The sequence below is a fragment of the Homarus americanus genome, unplaced genomic scaffold (assembly GCF_018991925.1).
Source record: "Homarus americanus isolate GMGI-L3 unplaced genomic scaffold, GMGI_Hamer_2.0 scaffold22369, whole genome shotgun sequence".
In the NCBI taxonomy this organism is placed as follows: Eukaryota; Metazoa; Arthropoda; class Malacostraca; order Decapoda; family Nephropidae; genus Homarus; species Homarus americanus.
The window spans coordinates 169,880-187,150 of NW_024717051.1; the positions used below are offsets into that span (position 1 = coordinate 169,880).

Consider the following 17,271-nt stretch of genomic DNA (forward strand, 5'->3'; position numbering starts at 1 on the left):
AGCTTGGTAGGCAACTTTATCCTCCAAAGGTCTTGAACGGGTTGGGTAGTAATCAATATTGTTATTATTATCGACTCTGTATCGATTAGTTTATCCTGGAGTTATGAGGATGTTCAAGGATATACTGTGTGCTCGCCTTCACCCTAGTTCATTAATACGATACGCCTAGTTAATGTGTTCTCTCGTGTTGTGGTAATCAGAAGACGAACATTATGCTGATGCGTAAATGTCCGTGATAGCGTATTGATGCGTAAACCAATTAAAATAAGAATTTTTTTTTTATTATTGAAGCATTTATGGTAATTACAGAACAGGAAGAGAGTTACAGTAAGAATACAGACTCGTATTGTACTACAGGAGAGAAGCTGTGACCCTACAGGCGCCGAGGCTGGTGGCTGGCGAGACCTACTGGAGGGGACGTCACGGGGGACCATTACTGAGTCTGAGGGGTGCTGGTCCCCCCCACTGCCCCCCTCCCCACTGCTGGAACACAACCTACTGTCCACACCGAGTTAACAATAATCTACCTCCACCATTAAACTCATACAGGGGGACCATCCATACCAGCATGATTAATTGTACTACAACATAATGCTAACAGATGGCGTCACTTGTTAATATTTCCTCTGGTTGTGGGATAACATGTGCCGCTGTCCCGCCATCTGCCTCGAACACAACATCAAATATATATCACTCTCCCACAGCCTCACCCAGACAATACCGCCCACAGAATAAATCCCGCTCGCGTCTGGCTGGACCATACACGTCACCCAGCCCAACTAAAGGAAAACCTGACGTAGATGAATGGCTAAATGATAGTGGCGTGGTGCTGCTACCGTGGGAACCTCCAGCTGGTCTGGCCCTCACTCCCTCCCTCTCTCTCCCTCCCTCACCCTCTACCTCCCTCATACACGTATCGAACAGCATAATCCAATCATAAGAATCGTCATGGCGGCCCAGCTGTCATGATGTGAGTGACAATGAGAGACAAAACTTACATCCTTTAACTCCCTTCCTTCCCACAGTCACGCCGCAGCGGTCCACCACACACCCTGGGTACACACTTGATATATACGCTTACTAACCTCTTGGATCACACTGAGTACGATTATTTAACCCCTGACTACGACGATTCAACCCCTGACTACGACGATGTAACCCCGTACGAACGACGATTTAACTAACCCCTAACTACGACGATTTAACCCCTTACGTACGACGATTTAACCCCTTTAATACGATGACTTAACCCCTTTAATACGATGACTTGATGACTTTGAGGAGTTAAGTCATCGTGAACATAGGGTTAATCACCTTGTAGGAGCGAGGCGGCTACAGTGGACCAGTACCACACATTACCGTAATCTGAGTTGTGGCTCTGTGAGAATCCTGACCCTAGTGAGATGCGTAAGGTGCTAGAGGGAGGAAATGGAACAGGTGGAAGGGGAAAAAGAAGGAAATAGAACAAGGAGAAGGGGGGAGGGGGAGGAGGATTTAGAACGAGGAGGAGGAGGAGGAGGAGGGAGGTGGGAGGAAGGAGGAAGAGGAGAAGGAGGAAAGAGATAAAAGGATGAAATAGAACGAGGAGGAGGAAGAAGAAATGGAACAATTGAGAGAGAGAGCAAATATAAAAAGAAGGAGGAGGAAGAGGGGGGGAGGAAGAACAGGTGTTACCACGGACAGGTGTATGATGCAAACTATGTCACAAAGCGCAGAGGTAAGGGGAGGGGTTGATGGCCAACACCTGTCTTAGCGCGCGTACAGGTGTGTGGTGTGGGGGACAGATAGGTAGGTGGGGGGGTGAGGGAATGATGTCCCACCTCACTCACCTGTACTCCCACACCTGTTCCATCACCCACTCCACCAGACAAAGGAAGTGTACAAATTACTACAGCAACCTAACCCAACCCAACCCAACCTAATTAACCATCATCCCACACGAACTTAAAAACCTAACCCAACAGCACCTTTGTTTATTTACATTCAGGAGTGACGCACAGACACATGGGTAAGTAATCACATGAGGAGAATCTTAGCGCATGTCCACCAAAGTTAAACGATAAGATAAACACGAAGGCAGTGATAAATTCCTTCAATACTTCACACACGTACAAGGAAGCTCCACATGATAAAGTTCTGTACTGTACATCATTATCTGCACAGCTCTGTATTCCTCTTCTTCTTCGCTGTAATATTTTCCTTTAACTAGCGGAACAACTGTATAGAGAGCAACGAGGAAGTCCATGATATCTTCTTTACATTCTCAGCTACAAGTCTCCAGCCACACTAAACACGACCAAGACTTTGATAAGATTTGTACAGAAGTAATGATATATGGAACTAGACTACGTAAATTCCTTAATAAATTCCGTCAACACCCATGGATTCTGTAAACACACTGTATAAATGTCGGCTATGGGTTGAAATACTCTATACCTCATCTCCTTGTTAACTTTTACTGCACTATGTTATGAAGTACTAATTATCTCGGTGACCTCTGAGATCGCAACCTTCCAGAACGCAATAAAATATAAATAAATAAATAAATAAATAAATACAAAACAAACTGGGATGAAACACTGTCTGAGAGTTCGAGACACAGGCAGGTCGGGGTGACTCATAACACACACACACACACACACACACACACACCTCATGACTCACTACAATTAATCAGAGTAATGACTACAGGTGTTATCTCTGAATATATTAAATACTAACTTTCTATGTCTATTTCTCTCCATCTACAGAGTTTTCGATAAATGTTTTGGTTGAAGCCACAAAGACGATCTATACAGGCAAAGGGGTGATGGGTGGCTTGGCTTGGCTTACCATAAATCATTCAACAAACAGATATATTTAGTGTTACTAAGACTGAGCTAATTATTATTTGTATATTATCTGGTAATTTAAGTTTCTCTAACACGTTTAAGCGGTGTGAGTTATATGAGAACCTGTCATGTAACACAAAGTAAATATAACCAGCCCCAGACAAAACAGTGTTGCTGCTTCACTCAACCCCCTCACACCAGCAAAAAAAAAAAAAAGCTCTTTCAGTTCACCCAAATATATTCCATAAAACCTCAGCGCTCCACTCAATTGAAGTTGGATCACGAGGAGACCAAATATTTCGCTGCGGCAAAAGCTGTGCAAGCAATACTTCCTACGTTCTAAAAATAAGACATAAATATGGTATAGTCTATAAATATACTTGGCAGATGTCTGTAGGGAACACGTCAAGGTGCCACTATTGCTCCAAAATGTGTTCCACTACTGTACTATAATTTCTTAAATCAATTGGCGAAAAGAATCAAATCTCATTGGCATTTACCTCATAAGCCATCAATTTTGTTGATATACAGTATATAATGGCTCTCTGCATTAACCCCCCCCCCCTCACCCACACGCACGCATGCACACCACACCCACGCACGCATGCACACACACGCACGCACAGGGGCTGAAGGGCGGGGTAAGTTACTCGTAGGTATGGATATTGACTTTACCAAAAGCCTCAGATCAACAAGTACACCACGGCCCAGCTTATACCTGGAGGCGCGCGCTTGTGTGTGGAGACAGAGAGAATCCCGCGGACAAAGAAAGCTGTGTAAACATTAACCTGGATGGACGGAGTGTGTGTGTGTATGTGTTAGGCCGTCACTGGTGGTCACATCTAACAACCTCCATCTTGATCACCACTCTCCACCCCACACCACTCAACATGGCGACAATAATACACACACTTCCCTCACCACGTAATATATCTGGCCGTGTTCCCGAGTCCTGGCCGTGTTCCCAAATCCTGGCCGTGTTCCCGAGTCCATCTCCCGTGTTACTGTTCACATCTAGACACATATTAACTACCATATATCCATCAAAAAATAAAAATAAACATATGGACGTTATATTACATCGGTCGAGCAGGTTTCAAACATCGATGACTCAGACTTTGTTGATGTTATTGGTCACACAAGACTCGAATTCTCTCCGCACCCGATGGCAATAAACGCACTATAATACAATACCACATACCTACACACGCTTCTGTACCACGAATTCTAAGGTTTCAATCGGCAGGTGTCAAGCGGTAGAGGGTATATGCTAATTGTGTATTTTTTTATTGTTAGTGTTTTTTTTTATTATTTGTAATTGGTGTTTATATTGCAAGTTATTATTATCGTTTGTTTGTTGTTTTTGTTATTATTATTTTAATTATTAATTGTAAATGGTGTTTTTGTTATTATTAGATGTTATTGTTATTATTGTTTTGTTATCATTGTTCTTGTCTTAATTGCCTCAGTCGAGTCACTCATCACCGTTAGGTAAAGTTTCAATTCCTAGAAGATAAATATTTGTTTTTTATTAATATTGAGATCGGTGTAGACGCTATTCCTTCATTACGAAACACAAATTATCAGAAAAATATTAATATAATCGTCGACTCTTATCACCACCCAGTGTTTACATCTCACCAACATTGACCCGTGTTATCTTTTTTTTTTAATTCCGTGTTGTGTTTTAATCCCGTGGTGAGATGTCTTCTATTAATCCCGTGTTATGTTGTCTTCCTTTACACCAACAGGTTATTTACTCTCCTTCGTGTGTCGTCATATCATCTATTACCCCTTCAGGCTGGTGGTGTTGGGCCGACACACCCACGAGGTCCACGAAGTGTCAACAAACCCAGAGTGTTCTATCCCTCCCGGCTGTTGTACGTCAAGAAACATTGTGACGTATTTGACCACCCTAACCTAACCCCCCCCCCCCAGGTAGCGTTAGGTTATCAGGTGAAATAAGATGGGGGTGTCTAATCTACAGGTGATATAAGATAGGGTGCCCAATCTTCACATGATCCGACATTATAATCACGATAAAAAATTAAATTAGACACTACTGCTTTATTCTACATTACAGCATACTATCGCCATGTTTATTTACTTGTTATTAAAGATTTTAAAGGTAAAAAAAATATATTCAGAGAGCATTAGGAGGCCGCCATGAACTTCTGACGTGCGTGAATATACAGGACTGTGTTCATACCAATTTCATATAACCAACAAAACCATTTTCTAGTTGATTTACATATACAAGACTCAACTTTTTAATTAACTTTCAAAAACAAAACAAAAAAAAATCAACCTGAACAAAAACACGAGAACGATACAAAATTAAATATCACCTGGAGATTAGATAAGGTGTATAATCTTCAGGTAAAATGAATGGGGGTGTCTAAACTTCAGGTAACCCAACAAAAATCTATGAATCTATGCTACAACTTAATAGGAATCACACTATTAGCCTTGCACAGTCATCCCAACAGTGTTCATTTCCTCGCGGCACAGACATAAGAGCATAGGCCCTACTTGGTAAGCCACGCTGGTCTGCCTTCCCATCCAATATGTAGTTCGTCTTGAGCCTTACCACTGCTCTGGTTCCTTCATGCCAGGACACAAGTAATAAAGAACAGAGAAACATGGAAGTAAAGAGGATGGAGTGAGGAATAAAGGAGGCAGAGATATAGATGAGAAAGATGAAAGATGGATCATTCTGAAGCCTAGGAATTATATACATCAACAAACTCACACGCATATACAAGAGAGAGAGAGAGAGAGAGAGAGAGAGAGAGAGAGAGAGAGAGAGAGAGAGCAGAGTTCCACACGACTCCGAGAAAAGTTTATACTGTACCGAGCATGACTTCACAGCAACCAACATTCTATTCAGCAGCGAGAAAAAATAACATATGTATGCGAATTCCCACAAAAGGAAAAATACTTAAACAAACAAACAAACAAACAAACAAACACATATACATAGTACATATACATATCAAACGGACAGCCAGCGGTTTGTGTATCACTGACGTACATACACACACCCACAACACTCAGTACTTATAACCACGTACACACACCCACAACACTCAGTACTTATAACCACGTACACACACCCACAACACTCAGTACTTATAACCACGTACACACATCCACAACACTCAGTACTTATAACCACGTACACACACCCACAACACTCAGTACTTATAACCACGTACAGACACCCACAACACTCAGTACTTATAACCACGTACAGACACCCACAACACTCAGTACTTATAACCACGTACACACACCCCCACAACACCCAGTACTTATAACCACGTACACACCCACAACACTCAGTACTTATAACCACGTACACACACCCACAACACTCAGTACTTATAACCACGTACACACACCCACAACACTCAGTACTTATAACCACGTACAGACACCCACAACACCCATAACTACGTACACACCCACAACCTAAGATAGCCACCAGTCTCAACACAGTATCAAGCTCTGGTCATACACCCACAAATACCCCAGCGGCGAGAAGAGCAACAACACAACACACCCGACCACCACCGCTACCAATGACCCCAACAGCAATTAGTCGTGTAGTTGTGTTCATCAAAGAGTATCATCATGAGTAGGGGTGAGGGCCTGTGGTGAGGGGCCAGGGGTGAGGGGCCAGGGGTGAGAGCCTGTGGTGAGGGCCCGGGGTGAGGGACCTGGTGAGCCTGTGGTGAGGGCCAGGGGTGAGGCCAGGGGTGAGGGACCTGTGGTGAGGGGCCTGGGGTGTGGGCCTGTGTGAGGGACCTGTGGTGAGGGACCTGTGGTGAGGGACCTGTGGTGAGGGGCCAGGGGTGAGGGACCAGGGGTGAGGGACCTGTGGTGAGGGGCCAGTGGTGAGGGCCAGGGGTGAGGGCCAGTAGCATGACCCTCCTCTTCCTCCACCAACACACCCAGCAGGCAAGTGTTGACACCATCACCTAATCCACGTAAATACCGACCTGTTTACTGCAGCATCACCATGTAAACACAACTCACCAAAATGAGGCTTTATTGACACACCATCCACGCCGCCGCTTCATGAACCAGCCCTTGAATGACGACACTGTGGTAGGTGGTAAATAGGACTCTGTTTTTTAAGGTACTAAATAATTGAGGAGCCAGTTTGAAGGCCGGTTATCCCTAATGGCATGAGAGATGTTACTGTACTATCATTGTGGTTAGGTTAGGCTAGGTCAGGTCAGGTCGGGTTGGGTTGGGAAGTGTTTTAACATATAAATTGAGGGGCCCGCCGGTTACAAATGCTGTCTCCACACCCCGCCCCCACTTTACGTTTCCTGACAACTAAGAGGAAGAAGTGACCGAGTATAGGGCCTTAGTTGAACGCTGACTAACAAGAAATTCAGTCGATTGAATTGCAAATACTTTACACGCTTTGAACCATTAGTTTTCTTGGGGGGAAGGAGGGACCAAAACTGAGGCAGCCCCACAGTTTACAAGACCCCAAAACTGAGGCAGCCCCACAGTTAACAAGCCCTAAAACTGAGGCAGCCCCACAGTTCACAAGCCCTAAACTGAGGCAGCCCCCACAGTTAACAAGCCCCTAAAACTGTGGCAGCCCCACAATTAACAAACCCTGAAACTGAGGCAGCCCCACAGCTAACAAGCCCAAAAACTGAGGCAGCCCACAGTTAACAAGCCTAAAAACTGAGGCAGCCCCACAGTTAACAAGACCCCAAAACTAGAGGCAACCCCACAGTTAACAAGACCCCAAAACTGTGGCAGCCCACAGTTAACAAGCCCTAAAACTGAGGCAGCCCCACAGTGTAAGACCCCAAACTGTGGCAGCCCTACAGTTAACAAGACCCCCCGCTGAGGGGCAGCCCCACAGTTAACAAGCCCCCCCAAAACTGAGGCAGCCCCACAGTTTACAAGACCTCAAAACTGAGGCAGCCCCACAGTTAACAAGCCCTAAAACTGAGGCAGCCCCACAGTTCACAAGCCCTAAACATGGTCCTGAACTTGTGCGTCGCTGGCTAGTAGAGACTGTAGTACCGTGATTAGTGTCGGGACTCAGCTTGTTTGACATATTGTTGAAAGTTTGTGTCATAGAGTCAACTCCACCCACTCCCCCTCCTCCACCCACTCCGCCCACCACTCAAGTCACTCACTCACCCATTCACTCCTTCACCCACTCACACACTCGTCTACCCACCCATTCACTCACTCACCCACTCGTCTACCCACCCATTCACTCACCCATCATCACAATAATCAACATATGCTTCCCCGCCCACATACTAATCCCAGCGTCACAACACTACCTACAGCGTCACAACACTACCTACAGCGTCACAGCACTACCTACAGCGTCACAACACTACCTACAGCGTCACAGCACTACCTACAGCGTCACAACACTACCTACAGCGTCACAACACTACCTACAGCGTCAGCAGCGTCACAGCACTACAGCGTCACAGCACTACCTACAGCGTCACAGCACTACCTACCGTACTAGCGTCACAACACTACCTACAGCGTCACGCACTACCTACAGCGTCACACACTACCTACAGCGTCACAACACTACCTACAGCGTCACAACACTACCTACAGCGTCACAGCACTACCTACAGCGTCACACACTACCTACAGCGTCACAACACTACCTACAGCGTCACAGCACTACCTACAGCTTCACAACCATATCAACAGTCACAACACTACCTACAGCGTCACAACACTACCAACAGCGTCACCATACGCCACCATCTACGTCCTGAACAGCCATTAATAACAGGTAACTTGATCACAATCACACCTTCTCCTTCACCACTAAAATAACAATTCCAAATCAGATTTTTTGGCCACAAACAGTAGCTAGTTTACTGTGCACCCCATATTCATCGTGTGAGAGGCAGCGTAAATCATAATATTACCCTCATGTGTCGTACAGTTCGGTTATCCTAAACTAATATACACAAATCTTCATCAAACACCCATACAGTAGTCGTCTTGGTACAAAATTTATAGTACAAATACATATTCTGTCATTCTTTGTAAGAGAAATATACGTTGTAGTTAAAAATATGACGGTAACAATACGATAATGTATAAAGGCCAATAACGGATCCCTAACTACCTGTACAGCACATATGGAAGACTCACCTGGGGTGTTGATGAGCATGCCGTAGCTACCCATGGTGCAGGTGCCTGCTGGACACACGTTGAACGGGATGATGCCGATTTTTAATTTACACGACCACCACAAAATCCCTATCACCACCAGCGATATTCTTTCAGATTAAGTTTTTCAGCAGAGTAACTTGCTGTACCTAAGACGACACAGCAGGAGCTTCTAGTGTGTGCACGGAGACCACGGTAACCTGGTAATGCTCTTTATAAATCCACCATAACTAATCCTCGCGGGATGAGCTGGAGCGCACCACACTCGGGTGAAGGCGACGGAGGGAGCTCGCCCGTACGCCTTGCTTGGCTAACAACAGTATGACAACTGGGGTAGAGAGTGAGGAGCCCACGTTGGTCTGGGGGTTGAGCTGCCACACGCCGCCACACACGGCCTCCCTCAGCGTCTTTGGCTTGTGCTGCCTCAGTGCCTCCTGTAGGTCTCCCACCCACGTGATGCTCCCACGCTCACCTGTACATCACCCACATTGAACTAACACCCAGGTGATGCTCTCACGTTCACCTGCACAAACACCGACAACCACGTGATGGCCCTACGCTCATGTGAACTGCTTGATACCCCCAAAGATCATCCGTACACCACCCACAACTGTATTCACCATTATGTGCAATTTATCAAACCCAACCATACCACCTCCCATCCATCCTAACCCTCACAACTGTTACCACAACCAATCAAGTATTAACTTTCTGTCAGCCCAACCTTCCACCTCTGACCTTGGCAACAATGTCGCCCCCCTCCCTCCCTCCAGTACCTGCTCCAAATTCACCCCTCGTCCCATTTAAAGACCCTCCTGGTGTCCTCTGCTCTCTCTCTCGCTCTCTCTCTCTCTCTCTCTCCAGCCCAGACCTAAACAAAGACCCTCGGCCATATCTTACTTTCTCATCCTCAAAAAAAGTAGAATTGAACTTGTTTCTGTGGCTACACTGTTCAGTCTCCCTCCCTTTCTTCCCCAACAACTATCCCCTCACTTTGGAAACTAACCAATGTCTATCCCATCACCCCCCCCTCCTCCCAAAAAGGGTGAGATATTCTCTCCCTTAACCCCCTGAGTCCCTGAAGGGTTAACTCATCGCCCTCAAAGGGTTAACTCATCGTCCTCAAAGGGTTAAACAGTTGTTACCAAGAGCTCCCACCTTCATCAATTAAACTAGATAATCAGTCACAAACAAAGAACTCCTCAAAACACCTTTAATTAAGAGCACCACCAACTCAGACCCTTGACACACAATACGGTTATCCCTGCAGCCGTCCCAACACACACACCTGGTTGCTCTCTTTAAGACACAAAACCTTCGGGGAATCTTGTCTCGTTGCTCTTCACGCTTCAAAGAAATTTTTAACAAGGTTCAGCATCAGGTTATCTTTACCAAACTTATTTTTTTACTCTCCCTGATTCTTAGATTTCATACATTTTTTCTTCTTTAATATCTAACTAACTGATCCATACATTTGAGGATAGTTCACACCTCCTGAATACCTTTGCTGTCAGTGCTTTACCTAATGGCTCAAGTTTCAACTCCTAGGATCTATACCTTCTTCTTGCTTTATATCATTAACCCACACACCAGTTCACCCAGCAGTAAACATCTCCTCTGTTGGTGATACAGTCATGCACGAAAGTTTACCCAAACAGTCTAATACCCATACCCAGTCAGGTCTCTCAGCAGATCGTCTTAATACAACCTTTAACACAGATTATAAGTCCATAACACAGTGAGACTTAAATAACATTATCACAAAGTCACTGCAATACTTTTTGTTCTCGTCTCCCCCAGAAAAAAAATTAATACCGACCATCACTTCATAACAACACTCTTATACCAGCCACTAATGTCACTATCCATGGTCTTAAAATAATAATAGTCATCTCTTAACAATATTCACAACATAAGATTTTTCTCTCTGTGTTTCAACCAGACTTTTCCTCTGCACAATGACTTACCCTTTACTAGAGTCACGTCCGCCCTCTCGTGAAGTGCCACTCTACCGCTGTTACACAAAGTACTCTTTCAAACTAATTACCCTCATTAACAACCATTACCTCCGTACCTCCTCATAAAAGACTGTTTGTACCTTTTTTTTTTACCTCCATGGTCAATAGGCCTATGTCAATTAAATCCAATTAGCCCCATTTTTTCAACCATAGTCCTAACAAAATTAATCCTACCCATACTCTGTGCACGCGAAGTTCCCTATAGCTAAACTTTGTCATCATTCACCTCCTGCATTCACCATTCTTCTCGACTATGGAGCTCCCTGTCCTCACACACCTATGGACGGTTATCTATCTCATATCACACAAAGGTACATACATAGGCCTATTCCTTATCCATGGTGTGCTCGACAAGGTTAGTATCAATATTGGCCACTGTGTCTATAGCATTGTCCTTCAGACCAACACATTATTATGAAAACAAAAACAGAAAAACGAGATCCTCCCATGCTCACCTTAACAACACCCACGTCATGCTGCTCTCTCTCTCTCTCTCTCTCTCTCTCTCTCTCTCTCTCTCTCTCTTTTCATTTCCCTGACTCTACTTCTCCTCCCTCCCTTCCTCCAGTCCCCCACCACTTCCCCACTTACTTCCTCCCTGCTTTCTTTTCCTGCCTCACCTCCCCATCACCTCCCTCTCTCCCTGCCTCACTTCCCTTTCCCCTTGCCTCACCTTCCCCTCCCTCTCCAAGTCTCGTCCTCACAATACAGTCACACCACTCCAGGCTATCATTAGTCATCTGGCCAACTACACAACTCGGCGACAGTGTTGCTCGAGAATCACGTCATCACGAGATACAAGGGCGATGAATGAGGGTGGAGGTAGGAGGGTCGAAGCAAGAGGGTCGAAGCAGGAGGGTCGAAGCAGGAGGGTCGAAGCAAGAGGGTCGAAGCAAGAGGGTCGAAGCAAGAGGGTCGAAGCAGGAGGGTCGTGGCAGGAGGGTCGAAGCAAGAGGGTCGAAGCAAGAGGGTCGAAGCAAGAGGGTCGTGGCAGGAGGGTCATACCTGTGTCTGCCTGTTGACGAAGGACCAGATGATGAAAGTTGTCCTTGTCGAAAAACAAAAACACGGCGGATCATGCAAATTGGTTCATCAAGAAGAGAGAGAAACGATGGAGGGATGATGACGATGATGATGATGATGATGATGATGATGATGATGATGATGATGACGACTGATTTTAAACTTCCAATCATACAGTCTTCTCATATGATATTGACGAATATTCTTAGAGTTTCTTAATACAGGGTGTCCCAGAAAACACACACACACACACACACACACACACACACACACACACACACACACACACACACACACACACACGTCTTTACAGATGTTCGTGGTGATAGCGTGACTGTCTGTCTTTATTACACCACGAGTGAAGAAGACAATGTTGTTGGTGTAATACACAGACAGACAGACACGCTATCACCACGAACATCTGTAAGGCAGTGTGTGTGTGTGTGTGTGTGTGTGTGTGTGTGTGTGTGTGTGTGTGTGTGTGTGTGTGTGTGTGTGTGTGTGCTTACAACATAAATATCACTGTACAATTATGTATAAATAACCTTCTGTATCAACTTAATCTAAAAACATGTCAGTTCAATAACAAGTATATTACACAGTATAGTTGCTTAATTCTTCACATTAAATATATCTCTATAAGAAATATTTCATGTAAACAAAATTGGTATTAATATATTTTTTACATTATACAATATTTTTACAACTATATGTAAATCGTGTTGTTCTGTTGACAATTACAATAACTTTTTACTTCATGTACCCTAGACTAGTATATTATTATTATTCATTATGCATGTAAGTAATAAACTACTACATTTATTATACATTTTAGTTTATACAGTAATATTGGCTACCAGTTTAGTTTATCCCTTCGTTTCTTAATTATCTACCTTAACACATCTCAAGTCACCTGTCCCTATACCATTAGTCTGTTCTACCTGCAGGATATATCTATTTTTTACTATTTTTTAATGTAATAAAAAAAATAATAATGTCAATAACAACAACAACAACAATAATAATAATAATAATAATAATAATAATAATAATAATAATAATAATAATAATAATAATGTCAATAATAACAACAACAATAACAATAATGACAATAATAATAATAATAATAATAATAATAATAATAATAATAATAATAATAATAATAATAATAATAATAATAATAACAATAAATCAGATACACCCATGAGAGCCAACAGATCCACACAGATATTGAACCATAAATTCTACACGAGGACCCAACCCCGTGACCTGACCTACTGACCGAATAATTCACTCTGTTGCTAAGGTCACCACTGGTAGAGAAGTGCGGTGACTGAGTGGAAAGATCCAGCCTCTTGTCGTCAGTGCCGTTGGTTCGATGACAAGTCACCCGGGTGTAAATAGGCACCTAAATATACAGTTGGAGAAGTGAAGGTGATCGAGTACAGTGCCGATTGTGTTTACCTTCTTGTGTGTGTATCTGCAGTGTCCTTATTGGTGGCCCGTCAAGCCTATCAGATCCACTGTTATTCTCAGGCTGATTACCACCACTACAGATCCCACCACACATCCCTCTCCTCCTCCTCCACGCCATTAATGTAACCTGAGGAACGTTAAAGCTAAGACACGTAGGGCAGAGTACATTAGCTTCGACCATATTCCGAACACAACACATTCTCTCCCCACACCAAACACTGACGAGTTTATACATGATGGCTATTGTTATGATACAAACACTAGTCTGCCCCACTGATCCATTATATTATTATCTTGAGTATCATCATCATCATCATCATCATCATCATCATCATCATCATCATCACTACTAGCAGATCCTGGGTCTTGGCACACAGTAGCTATAGGGTCAAGCTAGCACTGTTAAGGCTGGGTATTGTGTCTACATCGTTTTGTTAGAGTCAAGTTAATCAAGTCATCGCCAGCATAATCACACCATATCTGGGAGAGTGAAGGTTAACAACTTGGCGACGCAGTGAGATATACACGTAAGTTGGTATCCTTTCTATATAAATAAATAAGTTTGATATAAAACCACAAGTATAGGAATACAAATTACTGACTGTTAACATATGGAGGAAAACCAAACTAGTCTTTTAAAATTGTTCTAACTTCTACATTAAACTTCAGATATAATGCATAAAGATAATTAAACAAACACAATTTAATTTTGTTTTCATTAAGGATAAGAGGGAAGTCGCGGCCAGGTGGATACAATGCTCATCTCCCGTCCTAAGGGGTCACTGGTTAATGCTTGAGTTACCCCGAGTACACCCACTAGCTGTGAAATGGTATATAACTAACTTTACAGATGGGGGAATAAAAGCGATCGAGTACAGTGTCGGTAAAGTTGTCCATAGCAAGTCCTTAGATCTACGGGGCCCATTTTCAGTGTGAGGTGTGGGTATAATACGACTCGACCACTGAGAGAGAGAGAGAGTGTGTGGAGGTGCAGGTTCACTCACTCACTCACTCACTCACCATTAATCTTCCAAACTCACCACCTCCTTCTCCCCCTCCCTCACACATTTATATAACATCACAGCTCTACACCCAGTCACCTCGAGTCGCCAGACAGAAATATATCTAACGAGACTCATGAGTATTAACACCACAACATTCCTATGACAGCTTAACACAGGCTTATATTCCCAGCAGTAAGGACTATGAAAGAGCAAATACCATTATCATTTATCATTATACTCAACACAAGTCTAATACCACAGATGTTTATTATTAATTTTTTTTTACGGCTGCATAAATTTACATATTCTCGTAAATAAATGAACGTTAAGGGAGTCAAATTACACCTGGTAGTTAGAGCATTATGTGTGTTGAGTAATTAGATACATACAACAAGAGGGTTTTATTTACAGCAGTTGGGTTTCTGGCTATTAATCTGAGAGACAACAGCTAGGCAATCATCTCTTGAGTTATTTTCTTCCTGTGTAAATTTCCAAACTTACATTCACTCATCTCATCTCCTGGAGTTAGATGATATTTAATACTAATGATAAATATCAGATTTTTTTTTTAGTTTAATTTGCATGTGATATCACCTTCACGCACTTGTGCCTTCAATGTTACAACACTACATTAAACCATAAACAGGACTAATTGAAGAGCAGTGACCTGAGATTAAATCCAGGTTGGCGATTTTTTTAATGTGTTAATTTAATCTATAATATATTTTGAAATTGATCTGGTGATATGAGGATGATCAAGGGCCAAAATGCTTAAGTTTGTCCTAAAAATGTAGACGTGATCACTGGTATGTTAATTCACAAACATAGAAAAAACAAGTAAAGTTTAAATGGTAAACAAGGAGAACAAATAGACCTTAATCCCTTGAGTACGATGACTTAAACCCTTCAACACGATGTCAACCTTTTGAGTACAATGACTTAACCCCTTGAGTACGATGGCTCAACCCCTTGAGTACGATGGCTTAACCCCTTCAATACGATGACTTAACCCTTTGAGTACGATGACTTAACCCCTTGAGTACGATATCTCAACCCTTCAATACGATAACAACCCCTAGAAACGATAACTTAACCCTTAAATACAATATCACAGACCATGGAATACGATAACTTAACCCTTGAGTACGATAGCCTATTCACCCTGAAACAACAACGCCAAATGGTGCAATTTTTTTTCTCTCCTGTGATCTAGATAACCTTAAACCTTAAACCTCAAGATCTAAAGTCAAAACAAAAACACTTTCTAAATACCATTACCATGACTACATACACTACATTATAAACCCTGTCGGTCTAGCCATTCTCTTAGTTACTCCACAGACATGCGCAGTAGAGTTAAGAAACAGAACATAAGAATGGAGGAAACTGCAGAGGGCCTATTGACCCATAGTGGGCAGTCCCGTTTATACCCAACCCCTATTGCTCATATAAGCATCCAACCTATGTTTGAAGCTATCCAGCGTATTCGAGTTAATGATGATATTTGGTAACTTGTTCCATTCATCCACTACTCTGTTTCCAAACCAGTGTTTACCTATTTCACGCCGAAATCTAAATTTGTCAAATCTAAAACCATTGTTACGAGTTCGCTGCTGGTTGGATAGTTTGAGTACCTTTGTAATGTCCCCTTTGTTTAACCCTGACTTCCATTTATACACCTATATCATGTCGCCCCTCACTCTACGTCTCTCGAGGGAGACGTATTCAAGGTTCCTAATGCCTGGGATTATTCTTGTCATTCTCCTCTGGATTCTTTCTAATGATTCTATATCCATTCTGTAATACAGTGACCAGAACTGAACTGAGTATTCCAGGTGAGGTCTCACAAGCGCTAGATATGATTTTAAGATGACCTCGCTAGTCTTGTAACTAACACTCCTTTGTATGAACCCAAGTACTTTATTAGCCTTGTTACAAGCAAAAACACATTGTTTACTTGGCTTAAGATTCCTACTTATCATTACTCCTAACTCTCTCTCGCAGTCGGATTCCACAATGGCATCGTTGTTCATCTGGTAACTGGTTTCCCTGTTTACATCTCCTATACTGAGTACTTTACCTTTGTCCACATTGAATTTCATCTGCCATTTTTCCGACCATTCGAAAATTTTTTTTAGATCTTCCTGTAGTTTTGCAGAGCCCTCGTCAGATTTAATTACACATCCTATTTTAGTGTCATCAGCAAATTTACTTATGTTGCTGTCTATGCCGATATCTATGTCGTTTATGTATATAATAAATAATAATGGTCCAAGTACTGAGCCTTGGGGAACTCCACTAGTGACGTTGCTCCAATGCGATTTAGTGCCGTTTATGCTCACTAGCTGTGGGGGACTCTGTCGAAGGCTTTGCTAAAGTCAAGATATACCACATCATAATTGTGCCCCTCGTCCACCGATTCGAAAACTGATGAAAAGAATGTTAATAGATTAGTTAGAAATGAACGCCCGCTTGTGAAGCCATGTTGGGAATCATTGATCAACTTGTGCTTCTCCAGGTGGTTTCGAATAGAGTTTGAAATAATTGATTCTAGTAATTTACCTACTATTGATGTCAGACTGATTGGGCGGTAGTTAGAAGATAGTGATCTATCCCCGTTCTTGAAAATCGGTATTACATTCGCTATCCTCCAGGATTCTGGTACTACACCTGTTATTAATGACATGTTAAAAACTTTGCTAAGGGCATACTAAGCTCATCCTTACA

The 17,271-nt window shown here is 42.9% G+C and overlaps 1 protein-coding gene across 1 annotated transcript in view; it reads right to left on the reverse strand.

Moving 5' to 3' along the window:
• Window positions 1-9,362, reverse strand: part of LOC121858782 (rho GTPase-activating protein 8-like) — a 164,072-nt gene extending 154,710 nt beyond the window's left edge. Inside the window, exon 1 of the mRNA XM_042355416.1 lies at window positions 9,006-9,362. Coding sequence (XP_042211350.1) covers window positions 9,006-9,039 — 34 coding nt within the window. The 5' untranslated portion in view covers window positions 9,040-9,362. The remainder of the gene's footprint in view (window positions 1-9,005) is intronic.
• Between the last annotated feature and the right edge of the window lie 7,909 nt (window positions 9,363-17,271).